We start from the raw sequence: 24,356 nt of genomic DNA, 5'->3' as shown, positions 1-24,356 counted from the left end.
TGACTGCACCGAGCCCCAGTTCTGACTGCAGTGAACCCCAGTTCCAGGCGAGCCCCTGGGGACCCACGCTCTTGTGGGGGGAGTCTGGACTCTCAGGCGGAGACTCGAGCTGGGGAAGGCGCAGGGGCGGGGCTGACAGGAAGCCAAGACTGAGACTCCACCCCATCCAAGCTGAGCACAGAGGCTATTGCAATTTGGCAAGTCTAATCCTATAAGGCTGTCTCCAGCACCGGGCTTCTCCCAGCATAGACACAGCTGATCCTTACAGCCAACTGGCCCGGAGGTCAATTCTTCCCAGTGATACCAACAACAATAAAGACTTAATTACAACAAGGCTGTACACACAGTCCACAAAGGGGTGCACCAAGAGTGTCCACCTCAGGTTAACTGGGGAAGCAGACCCACTGGGCCATATTGGAAACCTAGCACAAATATCTACCTTACCAACTCAGGGATTCAGTGAAAATGCGGGGTCAAAGAATCAGATCACAAACGAAAGAAATGGAGGAAAACAAACGACTGGATATAGAATTCAAAACCACCGTTATAAGACTTTTTAAGAATATCCTAGAAAAGGCCGATAAATATAACGAGACCCTCGAAGATATGAAAAAGGACCAACTAGAAATTAAACATACACTGACTGAAATAAAAAATATTATACAGAGACCCAGAAACAGAATAGAGGAACACAAGAATCAAGTCAAAGAATTGAAATACAAAGAAACAAAAAACACTCAACCGAAAAAGCAAAAAGCAAAAAAAAAAATCCAAAAAGTTGAAGATAGTGTAAGAAGACTCTGGGACAACTTCAAGTGTACCAACATCAGAATTATGGGGGTGCCAGAAGAAGAGAGAGAGCAAGATACTGAAAACCTATTTGAAGAAATAATGACCGAAAACTTCCCCCACCTGGTGAAAGAAATAGACTTACAAGTCCAGGAAGCCCACAGAACCCCAAACAAAAGGAATCCAAAGAGGACCACACCAAGACACATCATAATTAAAATGCCAAGAGCAAAAGACAAAGAGAGAATATTAAAAGCAGCAAGAGAAAAACAGTTAATTACCTACAAGGGAGCACCCATACGACTGTCAGCTGACTTCTCAACAGAAACTATGCAGGCCAGACGGGAGTGGCAAGAAATTTTCAATGTGATGAATAGCAAGAACCTACAACCAAGATTACTCTACCCAGCAAAGCTATCATTCAGAATTGAAGGGCAGATAAAGAGCTTCACAGATAAGAAAAAGCTGAAGGAGTTCATCACCACCAAACCAGTACTATATGAAATGCTGAAAGGTATTCTTAAAGAAGAGGAAGAAGAAAAAAGTAAAGAGAAAAAATTATGAACAACAAATACATATCTATCAACAAGCCAACCTAAAAATCAAGTGAATTAAAAACCTGAGGAGCAGAATAATCTGGTGAATATAATAGAATCAGGGGCATAGAAAGGGAGTGGGCTGATAATTCTCAGGGGGAAAGGGGTATGGGGGGGTTCATGAAGAGAATGGACAAAAATCATACACCTATGGATGAGGACAGTGGGGGGGAGGTAAGGGCAGAAGGTGGGGTGGGAAATGGGTGGAGGGGAGCTATGGGGGGAAAAAGGAGAAATAATTGTAATAATCTGAATAAAGATTTATTTAAAAAAAAAAAAAAAAAAAAAAAAAATAAAAGACAATAAGGGAATATTATAAGCAACATTCTGCCAGTAAATTTGATAGATGAAGTAGACAAATTCTTTGAAAGACACTTGGTATAGACTGAATGTCTTTGTCCCCATCTTCTCAAATTCTTGAGACCTAAACCCAAATGTGATGGTATTTGGAGGTGGGGCTATGGAAGGTGCTTTGGTGAAGAGGGTAAAACCCTCATAAATGGGATTAGTGCCTTTCTAAAAGAGACCCATAGAGATTCCTGGCTCCCTTCTACCAAGTGAGGTTTCAGCAAAAAGACAGTCTTCTATGAACTGGGAAGCCAGCCTTCACCAGACACTGAATCTGCCAGTGCCTTGATCTTGGACTTCCCAGCTTCCAGAATTGTGAGAAATAAATTTCTGCTGTTTATAAGCCACCCAATCTATGGTATTCTGGTATAGCAGCCTGAATGGATTAAGACAGACACAAAGTATGAAAATTTGCTCAAGAAGAAATTGAGTAAACTTTAAAGGAATGGAATTTATAGTTAAAAATCCTACCCACACAAGAAAAACCCTCCAAATCCAGATGATTTCACAGGTGAATTTTATCAAACATTTAAGGACGAAATAATGCCATTCTATACAAACTCTTCTAGGAAATTGAAGAGGAGGATATTCTTCTCAACTCATTGTCTGAAACATTACTTCGCTACCAAAACCAGATAAAGACATTGCAAGAAAAGAAAACTACAGACCAATAGCCCTCAGTAACATAAAATTTCAAATGAAATTTTAGCAAATAGAATCCAGAATATAGAAAAAGGAAATAATATATCATGATCAAGAGGTATTTATCTCAGGAATGTAGGGTTGGTTAATAACTTGAAAATTAATGTAAATCACCATATTAAAAACTGGAACACGAGAAACCATATAATTTCAGTATTTTTATCATATACTTTTTCAGCAGAAAAAGTACATGATAAAATCCAACATCTGTTCCTGATAAAAGTCTCAGAAATAGAAAGGAACTTCCTTAACTTGAAAAAGAGCATGTATGGAAAACCTACAAGTAACATCATATTTAGTGTAAAAGAAATAATGCTTTCCCATAGGATTAGGAGTAAAAGATGTCCACTCTCAATATCCACCCCCCCTTTTTTGATCAAAGAAATGTGTATTTAAACCTTTCTGCAGCAATCTTTACTCTTAACACCATAAACATAAATACAATTACAATACTCATTGGACAATAGATACATTATTATTGTCATGGTAAATTGGTATATTCTTTTCAAAAGGTAAGAAAGTAACATATAACAATAGTTACACAGGCATTTATATACTCTGAATTAGGAAGCTGTCTCCAGGCATTTATATCTTAACAGAAACCCAAAAGTTTAATTTGGAGAAATGATTATGCATTCTCTCTTTTTACTGTGGTAAAAAATATATATGTAATATGTGTCATTTTAACAATTTGTAAGTGTACAGTTCAGTGGCATTAAATACAAATCAGTGTTGTGTGACCATTGTCACTGTCTACACTCAAAACTTTCTCATTATCCTCAATATAAACTCTATACCCATTAAACAATAATTCTTCATTCTCCCCTATCCTAGCCCTTGGTAATCTCTGTTTTACTGAAGTGGAATCATATCTTTTTCCTTCTCTGTCTGGCTTATTTAATTTAGCATAATGTTTTCAAAGTCCATCCATATTGTAGCATTGATCAAATTTAATTCCTTCTTATGGCTGAATGATATTCCATTGTATGGATATACTGCATTTTATGTATTCATTCATCTGTTGGTGGGCACTTAGGTTGTTCTCCCTTTTGATTATTGTGAAAATTGTTGCTGTGACTATGATGTTGAGCATTTATTCATGTGCTTATTGGGTTATTTGTATATCTTCTTTGCTCACTATTGCTTTTAAACATTGTACTGGATGTTCTAGCCAGCACAGTGAGGTAAGAAAAATAAAATAAAAGGAAACTACATTAGAAAGAAAGAAGTAAAATTGTATTTATTTACAGACACATCATTATCCGTGTAGAAAATTTGATGTAACTTACAAAAAAAGCTCTGCAACTCAAGCAACTTTAGCATGATTGCATTATGTAAGACCAATAGATAAAAATCAATTGTAAAAAAATGCTCAAAGTCACTAATCATCCGAGAGATACAAATCAAAATGACAGTGAAGTACCATCTCACACCTGCCAGAATGGCTATCGTCAACAAATCAACAAATGACAAGTGCTGATGAGGCTGTGGAGAAAAAGGAACCCTCGTGCACTGCTGGTGGGAATGCAGACTGGTGCAGCCACTGTGGAGAACAGTATGGAGTTTCCTCAAAAAACTAAAAATGGAACTCCCATTTGACCCAGTGATCCCACTTCTAGGAATATATCCCAAAAAACTAGAAACACCAACCAGAAGGATATATGCACCCCTGTGTTCATAGTAGCATAATTTGCAATATTTAAGATTTGGAAACAGCCTAAGTGCCCATCAGCCGATGAGTGGATCTGCTGTGGTACATCTACACAATGGAATACTATGCTGCTGTAAAAAGGAAGGAATTCCTACCATTTGCAACAGCTTGGATGGACCTAGAGAGCATTATGCTAAGCGAAATAAGTCAGTCAGAGAAAGATAATTATCACATGATCTCACTCATTTGTGGAATATAATGAACAACAAAAACTGATGAACAAAAACAGATCCAGAGACAGAGAAGCATCAATCAGACCATCAAACCTCAGAGGGAAGGTAGGGGAGGGTGGGGGTAAGGGGAAGAGATCAACCAAAGGACTTGTATGCATGCATATAAGCCTAACCAATGGACACAGACACCAGGGGGGTGAGGGCATGAGTGGAGGGCATTGGGGGGGGGGGGGAAGGGGGGGAAGGGGGGTTAAGGACACATATGTAATATCTTAATAAAGAAAAAAAAATGATACGATTTTAAAAAATAATGTACTACTAGTGGCCAGGTGCATGAAATTCTGCATGGGTGCAGTCCCTAGGCCTGGCTGGCAATCGAAGCGAGAGCGTCAGGCATGGAAGGGCAGGTCCCAGCTGACCTCTGGGTCCTGGGCAGCACCTGTGCCCCTGGGCCCCCACACGCCCCCCCTATGCCGGAGTCCCCATGCGGAGATGTGGTGAGCATGGATGGATGCTGCAGGCCAGGGCACAGCGTGGGCCTCTGGGCCACCCAGCGATGCTGCATGGAAGCCGGGTGGGCAGCATGCTCTCTCCTGGCTGGCCTTGCATACCGGCTCCTGTGTGAACCCACAGGGACCCCGAATGTCCCCTGTGGTCCCGGTGGCTGCAGCCTGGCTCACCCGTGGCTGCACGGGTGCAGGGGTGGGCTCCTTGCGGGCGCCCAGCCCCTGAGCACGGGGGCTTCCATGGTGTGCAAGCCCTGGTGTCCCAGGGGAAGGTGGCAGGGGGAGTGAGAGTGAACTCGAACTTGGTGGACACCCTGCATTCTCACCGCACCTCTGTCCCCATCACCCCCGCCCCAGGTAGCCGGCAAGAGGTCGCAGGGCGTTGCCTATGCCCGCCATGTTCCACGCCACCCCCTGGTGGTCAGTGCACATCATAGCGAGTTGTTGAACTCCCGGTCAAACCACCGCCCGAGGGGACATTGCTTATTAGGCTTTTATTGTATAGGATTATCACTATAATGTCTTTCCTCAACCTAGGCCTCCTGTTTTTATTTATTTTGTAATGAAATTTAAAATAGAAATTTGGTAAGTTAGTTATGTACTGCTGAGTACATCAAAAGGAACTTTAAAAATACATAGAAATGATAAAATTAAAAAGATATTTAATAACATGGGAAAGGAATAAATCAAAAGCCAAAATAAAAATCAATTGTATTTCTAGATAGTAGCAATTGGAACAATTGGAATTGAGTTCAAAGAAATAGTGTCGTTTACAGTAGCATCTAAAATATTAAGTAATTAAGGGTCAATCTTAGGAAAGAAGTGAGAGACTTACTTGTAAACTATAAAATATTGATGAGAGAAAATTTTAAAAATCTACATTAATGCAGAGCTAAACTTTTTTCATGAGTTATAAGACTCAATATTGCCAATCCTCCTTAAATTGACCTACCAAGTCAACACAGTCTCAATTAAAATTTTACTAGGCTTTTTTTTTTAGAAATTGACAAGTGGATTCTAAAATGCTTATTGAAATGCAAAGGACCTTTGCAAAGACAATTTTGAAAAAGAACAGAGTTGAAGACCAGTATTGCCTGTTTTCAAGATTTATTGTAAAGCTACATTAATCAAAACAATGTGGTACTGTCATATAGACAAATGATCAGTGGAACAGAATAGAAAATCCAGAAATAAAAACAAATATTGGGAGTTAATCTTTGAAAATGGGTGATATAGTGGAGAAAAGATGGTTTTTCAACCAGTGATGCTAAAAAAATGGATATCACTATGTAAAAAAATGAATCTTGATTTATACCTTACACCATATAAAAATTTACTCCAAATGGATCATAGACCTAAGTGTAAAACCTAAATTCATAAAACTTTCAAAAGAAAACCTGGGAGAAAACTTTTGTGATCTTGGATTAGACATTGACTTCTTAAATATGACACCACAACTATCCTATCTAATAAAAGAGTAATATGCAAATTAACCATCACTCCGCCACACTCACAAGGACACGCCCACCAGCCAATCAGGAGCGAATATGCAAATAAACCCAACCAAGATGGCTAAGGCCACAGAGAGCAGGAGGGAGGCTTGGGTTTCCCCGGCAATGGAGGAAGCCAAGCTTTCCATCTGCCCTTGCCGGCCTAGGCCTCCACTCAAGGCTATAAAGTTTCAATGATAGAAGATACATAAACCCAAACAGAAATGGCGGCAGCCACAGAGCTGGAAAGAGCAGGAGGCTAGGGTTGCCTCCGGCGATGGAGGAAGCCAAGCTTTCCACACACCCTGGCCGGCCCAGGCCTCTGCTTAAGGCTACAAAGTTTCAATTATAGAAGATACATAAATCCAAAAAAAATGGCTGCTGCCACAGAGCTAGCAGAAGGCTTGGCTCCGCTCCAGGCTACAAAGTTTCAACTGTAGAAGATAAATAAACCCCAGATACCAGGGCCTCCTCTTGGGTCGCCAGGGGGCGTGGCCGGCCTGCAAACCACCACAGGCCCCTCGCCCAGGCCGCCTCACGCCCCAAGGGAACCCCCACCCTGATCCGGGACACCCTTCAGGGCAAACCAGCTGGCCCCCACCCGTGCACCAGGCCTCTGTCCTAATAAAAGAGTAATATGCAGATTGACTATCACTCCAACACACAAGATGGCTTCCCCCATGTGGTCAAAGATCCTGCCCCCATGTGGACACAAGATGGCCACCACAAGATGGCCAGCAAGGGTGGGCAGTTGGGAGGGACCAGGCCTGCAAGGGAGGGCAGTTGGGGGCTATCAAGCCTGCAGGGGTGGGCAGTTAGGGGTGACCAAGCCGGCAGAGGAGGGAAGTTGGGGGCGACCAGGCCTGCAGGGGAAGTCAGTTGGGAGGGACCCAGGCCTGCAGGGGAGAGCAGTTTGGGGGGGGACAAGGCCTGCAGGAGAGGGCTGTTAGGGATGACCAGGCCTGCAGGGGAGGGCAGTTAGGGGCAAACAGGCTGGCAGGGGAGCAGTTAGGCATCAATCAGGCTGACAGGGGAGTGGTTAGGGGGTGATCAGGCTGCCAGGCAGAAGCGGTTAGGGGCAATCAGGAAGGCAGGCAGGCGACAGTTGGGAGTCAGTAGTCCTGGATTGTGAGAGGGATGTCTGACTGCCCATTTAAGCCCAATCCCGGTGGGGTCCCAGATTGGAGAGGGTGCAGGCTGGGCTGAGGGACACCCCCCTCCCCCTTGCACAAATTTCGTGCACCGGGCCTCTAGTGGTTCATAAAAGAACAGATTGACAAATTGGACCTCTTTAAAACTAAAAATTTCTTTTCAAAAGGCACTATTAAGAGTTAAAGAAAAGCCACAGATTGGGAGAAAATATTTGCAAAGCATATGCCTGGTAAATGACTTGTGTCTATATATAAAGATCTTCAAAACTCAAGAATTAGTAAACAAACAACCCAGTGAAAACATGGGCAAAGATTTGAACAAACTTCACCAACAATTTATGAATGGGAAATAAGCACATAAAAAGGTGGTCCTCATCACTAGTTATTAATATGCAAATTAAGACTGTAGTTAAGTATCACTATTGATGTGTTAGAATGTCTAAATTTAAAAGACTGGCCTAATAGAGAGTTGGAGAGGATGTAGAACAACTGGAACTCTCATATACTTATAGTAGGAATGTAAAATGGTACCTTACTCTAGAAAACAATTTGGCAGTTTGTTAGAACTACATACACCTACCAGGTGATCCAGCCATTTCATCTTAGAAATTTACCAACAATAAATGAAAGCATATGTCCAGAAGGTTTGTACACTGGTGTTCATGACAGCTTTAATAGCCCTAAACTGAAAATAACTCACATGTCCACTACATATAGGTGAATGGATAAACATATTGTGGCATATTCAACAGTGGACTATTCAGCAATAAAAAAGAATGAGCTATTGATACATAAAATAGGATGAATGAATCTCAAAATAATTATGATGAGTGAAAGAAGCCAGACAAAGAATACATACTATAATGATTCCATGTATATCAATTCTAGAAACCGGCCTATGGTAATAGAAAGCAGATCATTCATTCTTTTGGTGCGGAGAGGGATAATGAAGGGTACAGGAAAATTTTGGGTGTTGATGGATATGTTTACTGGTTTGACAAGTGTATTTGTGAAAGCTTATCAAATTTTACACTTTAAATATGTTTATGATTGTATGTAAATTATACCTCTCAAGAAAGTTGTTTTTGAAAAGCATATAAAATCTTTGGAAATATCTAAAACCTCAGAAGCTTAATTTTATTTTTAGAGGTACTGAGTTTAAAGATAATAGAAATCTTGACTCAAAATTCATATTCTCTAGGTTTTTACCATGTAGTACCCAAGTCTCTTAATGTGTATTTTATATAATTTTATCTTCTTTGGTTATAGTTTTTTTATTCTCTATTTGGTATTTATATATGAAATATTTAATGATTCCTAAATATAGTTTATACAGTGTTTACATAAAGTTTCTTCACTATAAGGAACTGCTAACTGGATTAAGATACTGATTTAGTTACACTTATTACCATTACCTTTCTTTTTTGTGTATTAGACCTTGACTAATTTATGATGAACTCTTTTTAAATGTAAAGTATAGCTGTAGGAATTCTGTAACTTAAAAGAATGATTTTTTAAATGGTCTAAATATTGTTTATTAAGTGCATTTTGCTCAAAGGAAAGCACTGGAGCCCACCTCTGATAGTTTGATTATTTATTTTCCATTGATTTTTAGAGAGGGTGGAAGGCAGGGAGGGAGGGGAGGAGAGAGAGAGTGAGCGAGAGAGAAACATCAATGTGAGAGAGACACATTGATTGGTTGCCTCCCACATGCACCCCAACTGGGCTGGGGATCAGGGATCAAACCTGCACTCAGGTATATGTCCTTATTGGGAATCAAACCCGAGACCCATTGGTGTGCAGGTTGGCACTCTAACCACTGGGAAAAACTGGCCAGGGCCAGTTTGATTATTCTTAACAGAGGCTTAGGCACATGAAAGGATCATAGTAATCTTACAAATGAACTTATGCTGCAAATTTGTACTTTGTAGGAGGTAAAAGCTCATAAGATAATACTAACACAGGCTTTAATAGAATGACAACAATCCTATATAATAAAGAGGTAATATGCAAATTAACCCTCACACCCTCACAAGATGGTTGCCTATGACCAGGCCGGCAGGGGGTTTAGTGAGGGACAACCAAACGACTGAACAGGCAGGCTGCGTGGGGCGACCAGGCCAGCAGGGGGGGCAGTGAGAGGCGACTAAACGACTGAGCAGCAGGCTGTGTGGGGCGAACAGGCCGGCAGGGGGGCAGTTGGGGGTGACCAGGCTGGCAGGGGGGGCCGTTGGGGGCGATTAGGCTGGCAGGGGGGGCATTTAGGGGCGACCAGGCCGGCAGAGGGGGGCAGTTGGGGGCAACCAGACGGGCAGAGGGGGGCATTTGGGGCAACCAGGCCGGCAGGGGGGGCAGTAAGAGGTGACCAGGCCGGTGGGGGTGGGATGCAGTGGGGGCTGACCAGATTGGCAGGGAGGGGACAGTTAGGGGTGACCAGGCTGGCACGCAGAGACAGTGAGGGGCGATCAGGCTGGCGGGGGGGAGGACTTAGGGGTGACCAGGTAGGCAGGCAGGTGAGCGATTAGGAGCTAGCGGTCTAGGATTGTGAGAGGGATGTCCGACTGCTGGTTTAGGCCTGATCCCTGGGATTGGGGCCTAAACCGGCAGTCGGACATTCCCCCAAGGGGTCCTGGATTGGAGAGGGTGCAGGCTGGGCTAAGGGGGACCCCCCCCCCCCCCCGCACGAATTTCGTGCACCGGGCCTCTAGTTTGATTATAAATCCAGCTGGGAAGTGGGTTAGTTGATCACTGTTAACTCAGGAATACTTTAATTTTAGAGAGCCAGGATAAAGTATTTTATTTAATTGATTTTTTTTCCTCTTCTAGGAAATATAATACCAGCCATGATAGAAGACAAAGGGCCAAGAGTGACCGACTACTTTGTCGTGGCAGGTCTCACTGATACATCTACTCTATTGGATCAAGAAATAAATCGTTTAGATACTAAGTCAACTGGACCTAAAGCTCCAATTATAGACATTGCAGTTATTAACAAATCAGCTGGGGAAACAGTACCTGAAGGTTATACTTGTGTTGAAGCCACTCCATCAGCTCTCCAAGCAAACTTGAACTATGGAAGTCTGAAAAGCCCAGAACTTTTCCTCTGTTATAAAAGAGGAAGAGATAAACCACCCCTTACAGACATTGGGTACCATGACTTATTTTCTTTTGCTATAGTGAAGGGAAAAATTTTTATTTAAGGTGCATGGGAATAGGAATTTGAAGTCCTTGATAGTTCTATTATTATTTGTTATTTCAGGTTCAAGTATTATATTACATATCTCTGTCCACCCTTACTGAATTTCTTTGCATTGTACTTAAATCATTAGATCAATTCCTTTCAAAAGTACTGAAATGAAGACATAGAGCCTGAAATGTGATTCCATTTCTGTTGTACTTATCAGATAAGGTTATTAATTAAACATAAAAGAACAAGAAGGTACAATAAAAGACTATTTTTTTTTTAAAGGAGCTACTTGGGTTATGTGATGGGTTTTTTCAAAGCCCTGAACTTATTTAACAAAGGAGTATTCCTGTTTTAAAAAATATAACTGTGCTTTGTGGTTTTTAGTACCACAAGGAGGGTATTTACAGTTTAGAAGGAGAATAGTTATGAGATAGTTACTATCTAATCCACAGCTTATGAACAGTTTTCTCTGCAAAAGCATTTTATCCAAATGTATTTTTAGAATAGCTATAATATTTTTCCATATATACATGTAATATATTACACTGTTCTGTTTACAGTTTACAGTTACCATCAGTTAGTAAAAACATAGTTACTTGAGTATCTTGGAAAGTATTTAGGATCAGCTTGTCCCTTTATACAAAACATTCTGTTGGAATTTTCATGGGGATTGCATTTAATTTGTAGGTCTATTTGGAGAGTATTGCCATCTTGAACCCTGCAAGTTTGCTGAATCTATTGGCTCTAATAGCTTTCATTTGGATTTTTTAAAATGATAGGATCAAGTCCTCTGCAAATAGAGATGATTTTCTATTTCTTCCTTTGCAGTGTGCTTTATTTATCCCCCTTGTTTTATTGCTCTGGCTAAAACTTAAAGCACAACGTTGAACAGCAGTGGTGAAAGCAGGCATCCTTGTTTTATTCCTGATCTTAGGTAGAAAACTTTCAATCTTTCACCATTGAATATGATGTGAGCTGTGAGTTTTTCATAAATGCCATTTATTATGTTAAGGAAGGTTCCCTTTACTCTTGTTTTTATGAGAGAGTTTTATCATGAAAATGTGTTGGATTTTGCAAAATTCCTCTTCTTTGTTAATTAAGATGATCATGTGAATTTTTCCTTCAGTTTATTAATGTGATGTATTATATCAATTGATTTTCTTATGTTCAAGCTCTCTCTTTTAATGTAACTATAATACCACATCTCAAAAAATTATTAATTACTTAGTATCATCATGTACAAATTTCCCTGATTATTCCATGGATTATTTTTGTGTTTTTAAAAATATATTTTTATTGATTTCAGAGAGGAAGGGAGAGGGAAAGAGAGCTAGAAACATCAGTGATGAGAGAGAATCATTGATCGGCTGCCTCCTGCATGCCCCCTACTGGGGACCGAGCCCGAACCTCAGCATGTGCCCCTGATGGAAATCGAACCTGGGACCCTTCAGTCCGCAGGCCAACACTCTATCCATTGTGCCAAACCAGCTTGGGCTCCATGAATTATTTTTAAGCAGTTGGTTGCTGGTTATTCTGTTGATAGTTGTTTAGATACTGTACTAAGAAAGATAACAAGCTACTGCATTTGACCACTACTTGTTGAGATCATTACCTCCTCCAGTGTTGCAATAGAGCTCTGGTGAAATTATCCTAAGGTCTTCATTTTTAAATTTATTAATTGATTTCAGATAGAGGAAGGAAGAAGTAGAGAGAGAGAAACATCAATGATGAGAGAGAATCATTGATCAGTTGCCTCCTGCACACCTCTCACTGGGGACCAAGCCCATAACCTGGGCATGTGCCCTGACTGGGAATTAAACTGTGACTTCCTGGTTCATAGGTCTACGCTCAACCCCTGAGCCACGCAGGCCTGGCCAAAGGACCTCATTATGTTTAAATTTCCAAAGCTAAAAGATTGACCTTTGAACAGCACCCTTTTAATTCCTTTAGTATCCACCCTGTTTAGCCTCCATCATTTTCCTTCAAGTCAGTGCAATTAGGATGGTAGTCATACAACTTTATAGGATCACTAGAGGCCCTGTGCACGAAATTCGTGCCTGTGGGGGGCGGGTGTTTCTCAGCCCAGCCTGCACTCTCTCCTTTCTGGGACCCCGCAGTCGGGCATCCCTCTCACAATCCAGAACTGCTGGCTCCCAACCGCTTGCCTGCCTGCCTGCTTGCCCCTAACTGCTTCTACCTGCCAGTCTGATCACCCCCTAACCCCTCCCCTGCTGGCCTGGTCTCCCCTAACTGCCCTCCCCTGCTGGCCTAGTCGCCCCCAACTGCCCTCCCCTGCTGGCCCGGTCACTTCTAACTGCCCTCCCTTGCCAGCCTGGTCACCCCTAACTGCCTTCCCCTGCCGGCCTGGTCACCCCTAACTGCCCTCCCCTGCCGGCCTGGTCACCCCTAACTGCCCTCCCCTGCAGGCCTGGTCACCCCTAACTGCCCTCCCCTGCAGGCCTGGTCCCTCCCAACTGCCTTCCCATGCTGGCCTGATTGCCCACAACTGTCCTCCCCTGCCGGCCATCTTGTGGCAGCCATCTTTGACCACATGGGGGCGGCCATCTTGTGTGTTGGAGTGATGGTCAATTTGCATATTGCCTCTTTATTATATAGGATTAGTTACAGGAGCCAGGTTAGAAAGGGTTGAGAAATGATTGGCACTTGGAGTCATAGAGGCTTCTTTTTGAAAGCTTGACTTTAAGGAAAAGAGAAGATAGTTATGGATTTTGCTATTCAAGGTGTATTGTCCATAGGGCCTGTGAACATGTTAGATATTCAGAATCTCAGGCACTACCCAGATTTACTGAATCAGAATCTGTATTTTATCAAAATCCTCAGAAGTAATGCTTTAGGACACCTGAGGGGTGAGGGGGATGAGAGTCTGTTTTTTAACCTTTCTTCCAGGGGATAAATAACTTTGAACATCTTTATATTGAAGGAAAGAAACAAATTGAGAAGGAAGAGCTGATATATAGGAGTAAGAGGTAGTATTAATTATGAAACAGATTAAAGGGATAATAGCAACAGCATAGATGACTGGATTAGCCTTTCATGGAGGGCCTTTTCCTTTGAGAAGGGAAAAGGAGGTTAAAATGAGTGTGAACACCAATTATTGATTGAGGTGAAGTGGTTCTGGACATGTAATGGATTTACTCTCAGTTTTTAACAATTTTCTCTATGGGTTGTCTTAAGAACATAGGTAATATATATAGAAGCTGGCTATAGAATAAAATTTTGATAATATCCATGTCAGTTGAAAACCAGGCAGGGACTTATGTTCTAGCCCTCACTGTTCCCTCTGTTAGCCATCTTTTAAAGGCCATCTTTTCACATCCTCCCCCACCCCCTCTACAGTCATAATAGAAAGGATGCGAATCTCTAAAAGATTGTTGTTGCTTGTGGTTCAGTGGCACAACTTAAAAATAAAATGATGACTTAGATAATTATACTTAGATGTTCTCAGGTTGCAAGTAGGTCTTTATATACATCTTGCAGTTCCCTAAGGCATCTAATTTTTTATTTTTTAACATTTAAGGGACCATATTCTTTCTTTTTAAAAAATACATACTTTTTTCATTGATTACAGAGAGAAAGGGAGCGATAGAAACATCAATGATGAGAGAATCATTGATTGGCTGCCTCCTGCATGCCCCCTACTATGGGGGGGTGGATTGAGCCTGCAACCAGGGCATGTGCCCTTGGTGGGAATCGAACCTGGGACCCTTTAGTCTGCAGGCCAACGCTCTATCCACTGAGCCAAACTAGCTAGGGCAGGGTAATATATTCTTATATGTCAGATATGTTTATTAAGGTAAAGAATCAGACTACTATCCAAGGTTCTTCTCCACTGATTAGATTCATTGACTTTTAAATGAGTATTTTTCTCCAGCATTTTTTATTTTGTGTTCAAACATGCAGGAAAGGTAATCGAAGTTAAGTTTTGAAATGGGGGAGTACAAGTCTTCCACATTTGTCCCGCTTCCTCCCCAGATTGCTTTGGCTGCATGGGTTCCCTTCCATTCCCATTTGAACGTGGACACATTGCTAATTTCTTTTCTTTCTTTTTTTTTTTTCACATTGCTAATTTCTATTAAAAAAGGCAACTAGGACTTAGATAGGAACTGTGTTGACTCTGTAGATCTGTTTGGGAAATACTGACATCTTACTATATTAAAGTTGCTGATTCATGACCTCATGATGAGATATATTTTTATTTATTAACTCATCCAATAAATAAAGGAGTTTTAAGGGTAAAATTTTGATAGGAATTATGAAGGAAAATTTTGTGAAAATATCTGAAGATTTGTTCTCTAGGAATTGACCTGTGCATGTTTGCGGTGTTGCTCTTTTCTTGTTTCATATGCTTCTTGTAATAAGCAATAAAAAAATCAAGTTCTTTGATCCTATTTATACTTCTAGCTGTTGAAAAATAGTAAAGAGATTTATTTCCCAAAATAATAATTTTAGTTTTTGTTTGCAATTAAGATTTGAGAAACAACAGAAGAGACCAATTATTTTTTCCAAAATTAAAACCAGCATTAAACTGAACTTTATTTACTTTTCTATTTCTCCCCTTCCTGTCATGCAGAGTTCTATATGAAGGAAAAGAAAGGCTTATTTCAGGATGTGAAGTGATCCAAGCCACACCCTATGGTCGCTGTGCCAATGTCAACAATAGTTCAACTACTTCACAAAGAATCTTTATCACTTATCGAAGGGCTTCTCCAGTTCGGCCCCAGAATTCCTTGGCTGTAACTGATATCTGTGTTATTGTAACCAGTAAAGGAGAAACCCCTCCTCATACTTTCTGCAAAGTTGACAAAAACTTAAATTGTGGAATGGTAAGAATAAAGTTTCATATTTTAGAAAAAGGATAATTTTTGGATTCCCGTTGATTATTGGGCATATAATTTACTCTCAGTTTATATTTTCATTATTTTTAGCTTTCTAATTTTTATGATACATAATAATTTAAAAATCTTTAGCTATCTGATGCTTTAGAATAATTTCATTCAGAAAATAGATACTTAAAGCCAGGAATTTTTTGGGGGTGGTGCATGCTAATAATGCTTTTGTTATGCTAATTAGAGGTTTAATTAGCTTTTGGGTTTCAATGGTGTGTGGTTTTTATTTGTTTGTTTGTTTGTTTTTAAGGAAAACTGCAGGGAGTCTGGATGGGGACTCTCTTATATATTTATTTTAAACTAGAGGCCCAGTGCACGAAATTTGTGCATGGGTAGGGTCCCTAGGCCTGGTCGGCAATCAGGGCCATTTGAGGCCTTCTGGCTGCCGGCCAGGGCCTTCCTTTGTTCCACGCTGCCCCCTGGTGGTCAGCGCACCTCATAGCGAGTGATCAAACTCCTGGTCTCCCGGTTGAACTCCCGAGGGGACAATTTGCATATTAGCCTTTTATATGTAGAGATATTTACAAACTTATTTTTTTTAAACCATTTTTATTGGTTTCAGAGTGGAAGGGAGAGATATCGTTGATGGGCTGCCTCCTGCACACCCCCTACTGGGGATTTAGTATGCAATCCAGGCATGTGCCCTGACTGGGAATTGCACCATTAACCTCCTGGTTCATAGGTTGAGGCTAAACCACTGAGCCACACCAGCCGGGCTTTACATATATATATATATATATATATATATATATATATATATATATATATATATATATATATATATATATTTTTTTTTTTTTTTTAAACAAATTTATTCTTTTTTAATTCTCACTGGAGGATATTTTCCCATTGATTTTTAGAGAGAGTGGAAAAGAGAGGGAAAGGCAGAAATATCCATGTGAGAGAAACATTGATTGGTTGCCTCCAGTACATGCCCCAACCAGGGCCCAGGCCAGGGAAGAGCCTGCAACCGAGGTATGTGCCCTTGACCAGAATCGAACCCGGGACCCTTCCGTCCGCAGGCCAATGCTCTATGCACTAAGCCCATACATACTTATTTTTTAAAAGGGCTCTAATGAAGAAGAAAATTGAACATATACATTTGATTTATAGTTTTATGAGACTAAAGTTTACTATTGGATCAGACTTATCTTAAAAAATATTTTTATATCAAACTAATATTAGCTTAAATGTGGTATCGGTAGAGAGGTCTGATGCATCCATGGTTATTAGGACAGATTTGCCTCTGGAGGTAATGACTTATAGCACCCCAGTGACCCTAATCTTTCCTCGTTTGGATTCTAGTGCCCACTCTAGTTTTTTCTGTCTTTTTCAAATATGGGTAGTTCTGGATGACTACAAAATTCTGAACTTTTTGAAACTGTCTTCAAGTCAGTTTAACATTGGTGGCAATGTTATTTTACTCTTTTCTTCTAATGTTCTCAACTTCATGTTTTGCTGTTTTTTTATATTATACTAGAGGCCCAATGCACAAAATTCGTGCAAGAGAAGGCCTTCCTTCCCCTGGCTGCAAGCACCGGCTTCCCTCCGGCCCCCGGGACCCAGGCTTCCCTCTGGGCACTGGCTGGCACCCAGGACCTGGGCTTCCCTCGCAGCCCCGGCTTCATCCAGAAGGACGTCTGGTCTAATTAGCACATTACGCTTTTATTATTATAGTCTGTTTTGATAAACATGCTTTAAACAGACTCCCTGAATAAATAATCAGAATCTTTATTTATTTATTTATTTTTTTAAATATATTTTATTGATATTTCACAGAGAGGAAGGGAGAGGGACAGAGAGCCAGAAACATCGATGAGAGAGAAACATCGATCAGCTGCCTCCTGCACACCTCCCACTGGGGATGTGCCCGCAAGCAAGGTACATGCCCTTGACCGGAATCGAACCCAGGATTCTTCAGTCCGCAGGCCGACGCTCTATTCACTGAGCCAAACCGGTTTCAGCAATAATCAGAATCTTTAAAAGATACTCAACAAAATGAATTTTTTTTCTATTTTGTCTTTTTTAAAACCTAATTTATATTTTACAGTGGGGTTCCAGTGTGTTTCTGTGTTATAAGAAGTCTGTACCTGCTTCTAATTCAATAGCGTATAAAGCTGGTAAGTAAACTTAAAAAAATTATCTCTATTACTGTAGTTATTGTTGCACATTAACATTTGGTTAGGAAAGGCAATGTATGCTCCCTTATGTAGTTTATGGAATTGACCTATTCATAAATGGAATTATCTGTAATTTAAGTATGTAAAGGCATAACTATTTTCTTAAATACATTACACATTATAAGATATATTAATATTGTCTCCCCAAAAGTGTTGTTAATTAAATAGAAACTTTCATCTCAAGCAGGCATTTGTGGAATAAACATGCAGGTGTTTAGTCTATACTAATAGATTTAACAGTTCAGTGGAAAAGTGCTTACTCTCTGATCTTTTATATTTTGGCAATCAGAAAGGTGTCAAATTGCATCTTTACTTCTTATATTTCCTTCTCTTATCTCTTTGTGTCTGATTTGAAACCACATGTTACTTGCCATGAAAGGTGGACTTGCTTCCTTTCTCCCTTGTTGCAAAGAATCAGCTATATGGAGGACAGGAGGGCCTGAGAAACTTTTCTGCCATGAAGTGTTTGAGAAATCTATCGCCACATTCTTACTGCACAGTAAAGTGTCAAGGGCTGTAAAGATTTAAGTGGGACCTCTTCATCCCGCTGGTATGGTGGGATAAAAACTGAAAATACAGGTATGCTCCAGTTGTAAATAGAAGAGAAATACTGGAATACTTCTTTGTGAAAATAAGCAGTGTCAAATACATTTTGATCATGCACAATATTTTTAATAAAGTTTTACTTCAAAGAAATTAGGCAAATTTATATCTGAAAAATGTTGGTTTTCCTCATAAAGACATTCATATTAATGGATTTAACTATTAATAATATAAAAATTACTAATCAGTATCATTTAAAAATGTGATACTGTTAACATTGCTGTAATGTGTTGATTATATGTTATTTTCCTTAAAAATATTATTTTTGGTGGGGAGAGAGTGTCACTTTAAAAAATCTTACAGAAAGAAGCATGAAAGTATTCAGGTATTTTATATAAGACATGTATTTTTAAAAAACAGAGTTTTGAAGATTGAATTTGCACTGAAAAATCTGCTACTGATTTTCAAGTGTTTATCTTGGACGTGGTCTGCTAGAGGCTAACGAACTAATGACATGTAGCTACTTGATTATGAAGGAGCTATGTTATGCTTCTCAGAGTACCCCCTCCTACTCCTACTTCCTTGGTCTCACATACTCTGTACTCAGTCACAAAGGGTTTCTATCTCATTTACTTTTCCTGTTGCATTCCTTTTATACTGCTTCTCTCTCAAGATGAGTTTAGGGACTGTGATAATTTGTTTCCTTGGCATTCTTTCATAATACTTGTTCCTTCCCTGAATTTTTTATAGAAGACTAACTGAAATAGTTGATAAATTTTCCTGTGTGTTTCTTACCATTCCTATAAGGTGTTGGCAGTATGTAGAAGAAAATACATTAAGATTTGTGATCCAATAGAGTTTTAACTAGTATATTTAGTACATGTTATGAACTAAAGGTCCATAGTTCAAAAAGTAAAGGGTAAATTTGTTAAATTAGTAAAATTTCTGATATGGCAAGAGAAAAATTGATTTTGAAATTTCACACAAATATCTCCATGAAGTTTGCTGTTAAAATATCCTAATAATGTATCACATATACTTTATGGAAAAGTAACTATTTAGAAAAATTTATCATTGTCTCCTTTCTCCAAAAGGTTTAATTTTTAGATATCCGGAAGATGATTATGAGTCATTTCCACTCTCAGAATCTGTACCTCTCTTCTGCCTTCCTATGGGAGCTACAATTGAATGTTGGGATCCCCAAACCAAATACCCACTTCCAGTTTTTTCAACTTTTGTCCTGACAGGTTCTTCTGCTGAAAAGGTATATTTTTTTCCCTCTTTTATTTGACCTATTTTGTTCATATTTTAATCCTATTAAATGATTAATATGACCCAACTCAAAAAAAACATTTTTATTGATTTTTAGAGACAGAAAGGGAGAAGGATAGAGAGACAGGAATATCGACGAGAAAAATCATTGATTGGCTGCCTCCTGCACACCTCCTACTGGGGATTGAGCTGTAACCTGGGCATGTGCCCTGACTGGGAATTTAACCAGTGGCCTTTTGGTTCATGTGTTTACCCTCAATCACTGAGCCACACTGGCTGGGCCTAACTTTTATTTGAATGTTAGCATTATTTGGACAGAATACATTTTGGATTAAATTTGCACTGTAGTGAAAGGTGAAAGGTCAACATGAAAATTGGTATCAGGATGTCGATACCCCTGAAACTTTTACAGAAAGTAATATAAAGTCTTTCTGGAGAGACACCCCAAAAACTCAGGCCTTAAAATGAGATTATAGCCCGGCAGGTGTGGTTCAGTGGTTGAATGTGGACATATGAACCAGGAGGTTACTGTTCGATTTCCAGTCTCTCTCTCCCTTTCCCTTTCTCCCTGAAATCAATAAAAAAGGTATTTAAAATAAATAAATAAATAAATAAATAAATAAATAAATAAATAAATAAATAAAATGAGACTATAATAAAAGCTAGAAGATGTAGGAAGAATCAACAAGACTCGTAATACAAAGCTGGATTGGACCTTTTAAGATATTGAAATGAAAGAATAACAATATGAAGGATATTATAGATTGAATATATAATTGAAATGATTTAAGACCCGTAAAGGCATCAAAGAAAGATTAGGATATTTTGAAAACCGAATAGACAGATTAGAAAAGAATCAAATGTGTAGGAATAAAAAATATGTTCTTAAAATTGAATTCAATGAGTAGTTTAAACAACAGAGAAGGCATACGTGAAAGAATTAATGAAGTGGAAGATATGTCACTTCAAATGTAGTACAGAAAAACATAAAGCATAAAAAGTTTAAATATGTACAGGATAGAATCAGAACAACCAATAGACATTTAATGAAGTCTAGAAGGAGAGATCAGAAAAGGAAGAGGCAGCATGTAAAGAGCTAATGGTTGCTTGAGAGTTTTCCAGGCTTGATGAACAATTGAGTCTAGACTCAAGATACACTCTGAACTTCAGTAGAAAAAAAGTAAAAATACAAAACCACCTTTATTCGTATAGGAAACATAAAAACACAAATCAACAGAAAGAAGAGACATTTACTTTCAAAAGAAGAACTATTAGATTGGCTAATTTCTCAACAACAAGGATCCGAAGAAAAATAATATATTAAAATGGAGGCAGTAAGCAAAGATAGTTTATAAGCATGCAGAAAGCACTAGCCATAAGAAAGAAGATGAATAATAGACCTCACTGGAGTTAAGAATATTTATTCATTCAAAGATATCAGTAAGAAAGTGAAAAAGCAGGCCCAAGCTGAGAGAAAATAATGCACTATATGTATTCAGGATGGGTCTTAAGTAAATGTAGAACTTCTACATTATCAGCAAGGAAAAGAAGCAACCCTGTGGCCCAGCTATTACACTCCTGAGCATATCCCAAGAGATGTGAATGTATACATTTTCCAAAAACATGTACATTCTTTATTTGTAATAGTAAAAAATTGAAAAGATCTATAAACAGTAATAATGACATAGAATGATAATTTAAAATAAAAAAGATATCAGGAATAAATATTATTTAGAAAATAAAACTATAGATGTAGTAGAAATTTTAAAATTTCTTAGGAAATTTGATAAAATAGGCAATTTATTGAAAATTTTAACTAACCAAAGCTGACTCTTGTGGCTCAAACAAAATACATTGGCAGCCTCATTCTACAAGTTTGCAGCCTCTGTATTAAAGATAATGGAGGTTAAAATCAAGCATAGTATCTGAAATATAGTGAAATACTCATTGAATGAAGGCCATATATTACCTGTATTGCTTACAACTAAGCTAACTTTTTAACTTAATAATCATTTACCGATTCTTATTTAAAAGCAGTAAATAAAATGAAAAATTTAAGATCTTCAAACACTTGAGTTACCAAATTTGACAAGTAGAGAACAACAAAGCCTCATTGAGATGCTTGTTAAAAAACCTCTGAGATCACTTTGAAATAATTTTATCTGCATGTGTTGTATCTATAAAGACAAGGGTTGCCCTAGCCAGTTTGGCTCAGTGAATAGGGTGTCGACCTGTGGACTCAAGGGCATATACCTCGTTTCCCGGCAAGGGCATATACCTCGTTTGCGGGACGTGCAGGATTCTCTCTCATCATTAATGTTTCTATCTTCCTCTCCCTTCGTCTCTGCAATCAATAAAAACATATATATTTTAAAAAGGACAAGGGTTAATATGATAAATATTACTAAGTAGTCATACGATTTATATAAGTATTACTCTCTGGTTTGAGAACTTTTTCATCACCCTAAACAGAAGCTTTCCTCACCTCACCCCAAGTCCCTGGTAACCTCTATTCCATTTTTTGTCTTTACAAATTTGCCTATTCTAAGTAGGTCATATACATGGAATAATACGATATTTTGTGTCCGGCTCATTTCACTTAGCATAGTGTTTACAGGGTTCATCCATATTGCTGTATCTATCAGAATTTTATTTATTTTTAAGGTTGAATAACATTCCATCACATGTATATACTATATTTTGTTTATCCATTCATCTGTTGATGGAGATTTGGGTTGTTTCCACCTTTTGGCTGTTGTGAATTTTGCTCTATGAACATTGGTGTACAATTATCTGTTTGAGTTCCTCTTTTGAATTCTTTTGGGTATACAGGTTTCCGCTACTCTCCAAAAGTAGAGCATTCCTATGAAATCTTTTGCAAGCCAAAATGATGTAAAGTGAAGAAACCATTACCATTAATTTATATAGAAAAAATTTTGAGCGTTCCCAAATCCCCAAAATAACCTACCAAACCATACCAAATAACACATAAAACCTAAAGTAACACTAACATATAGTAAAAGCAGGAATGACATGATAAATATGCACCATGCTTTGTACACCCATCAATCCACTCAAATATTCGACTTTCCATTTTATCCATTACTGGATGCCAACTAAAGGAGACCACTTTGCTACTAACAGAACCAATAGTAACTTTGGCAGCTTTCAAGATTCTTTCTTTGTGTAAACAGTACAAATGGACTAGGCAAGTTCAACACACGTAGGATATCTTTAGTTCATGATCAAACGCTTAATCATGCCATTTTATGCTAAGCATAATACCCTTATGAGCTCTCTTAGGCTTTTCTGATACCTTAGGACATATCTTGCAAACAGAAGCACAAAATAAGTCAAAATAAAGCATAGATACAAATACAGTTCAAAGTATGGGGCTTGATGTGGAGATGAGTGTGGTTCCCCGGGAAGGAGCTTGGTGATGCCACTCTCACTGCTGGGGTGCGTACTGCTTCTATATTGCTGGCTGCCAAACAAATGCTGAATGCTATTATTGCTTTTTGACTACTTTCATAAAAGTGAAAATCCTCTTTGTATTAATTCTGTTAGCATAAATAGGTGCTAATATAGGTCTTTTATAAAAGGGAAGTGGCATAATGCGAACTTTCAAAAAACAGGGAATATTTGTATACCTAAGAGTGGAATTGTTGTGTCATCTGGTTATTCTTTTTTGTTTGTTTTTTTCTTGGTTATTTTTTATTTAACTTTTGGAGGCACTGCCAAACTGTTTTTCAGCAGCAGCCACACCATTTTATATTCCCATCATCAATGTCAAGATATTTCTTTATTTCTTTTTGTTTATCTATCATGCATTCTAAGCAAATATTTCTGTGGAATAAGAGAAAAAGAGAAATTAATTTTTAAAAACCCTAAAGTCTTATAATGGAATTCTGTTGTTCTGAAGGTGTATGGAGCTGCCATCCAGTTTTATGAGCCTTACTCTTGGGAACTTCTAACGGAGAAACAGCTTATGCAGCTGGGCCTATTGACACCTGTGGAGAGAAAAATGGTCTCCAAATCCATCAATTCAAACAAATGCATTTGTTTACTCTCACACTGGCCTTTTTTTGAAGCTTTTAGAAAATTTCTCATGTTTATCTACAAACTTTCTGTGTCTGGACCACATCCTCTTCCCATTGAAAAGTATGTATAGTGAAGAAAAACATGTCTGCTGGAAAAACTCTGTGTGTGTGTGTAGATATATATTTATTTCATTCTTTACCTGACTTTAAGCAGCAAAGTTAAGGGGAGTCACAGTCACCCTACTTTTTACTTGCTCCCTTTTTACTTGAGTCATTGACTGAATTTAAAATTGAGGAGTGGTGGGTAAGGATGACCAAATTTCTTTGGAGAATTCAGCTGAGGAAGAAACTTACATGCATTGTACTGTGTGTTCTTCCTATTCATGTTCTAATAACCAAGAGAAAAATAGCTGTTGATATACACATTTATACACACTCAGTCATATCAGTGGTCATTCTAAAATCTAACTGTAAAATATCTCTAAGCTTATTTAGAAGTTTATGTTAAAAGTGAGGTTTTGGTTTTAGCGCTGGCAGAATTCTACACGTTTTCCCTTTGATTTAGAATTCCCTTTGTCATGGAAATCTTTTGTAAGTAAGAAAGATATATGTGGAGCCTCTGTCATTTGAAAACCATGTCTTTTCTGACTTCTAGTGGCACATTGACCTTAGTTTATTATAGTAAATAATTTATGTATCCTACTAACAAACCAAGAGGTGTCAAGAGCTTGGTGGAAATGTATTATATATGCACGTAGACA

At 38.8% G+C, this 24,356-nt stretch overlaps 1 protein-coding gene across 1 annotated transcript in view; it reads left to right on the top strand.

The window, feature by feature from the left end:
- DENND4C (DENN domain containing 4C) overlaps positions 1 to 24,356 on the top strand; it is a 126,577-nt gene that overhangs the window by 18,757 nt on the left and 83,464 nt on the right. Inside the window, exons 2-6 of the mRNA XM_080669158.1 lie at positions 10,293 to 10,614; positions 15,245 to 15,497; positions 17,611 to 17,680; positions 19,378 to 19,547; positions 23,478 to 23,716. Coding sequence (XP_080525284.1) covers positions 10,310 to 10,614; positions 15,245 to 15,497; positions 17,611 to 17,680; positions 19,378 to 19,547; positions 23,478 to 23,716 — 1,037 coding nt within the window. The 5' untranslated portion in view covers positions 10,293 to 10,309. The remainder of the gene's footprint in view (positions 1 to 10,292; positions 10,615 to 15,244; positions 15,498 to 17,610; positions 17,681 to 19,377; positions 19,548 to 23,477; positions 23,717 to 24,356) is intronic.

The sequence above is a fragment of the Plecotus auritus genome, assembly GCF_963455305.1.
Source record: "Plecotus auritus genome assembly, chromosome: 5".
Classification (NCBI taxonomy): Eukaryota; Metazoa; Chordata; class Mammalia; order Chiroptera; family Vespertilionidae; genus Plecotus; species Plecotus auritus.
Note: the sequence above shows the minus strand (reverse complement) of the source record. Positions and strands in the feature narration are given on the sequence as shown.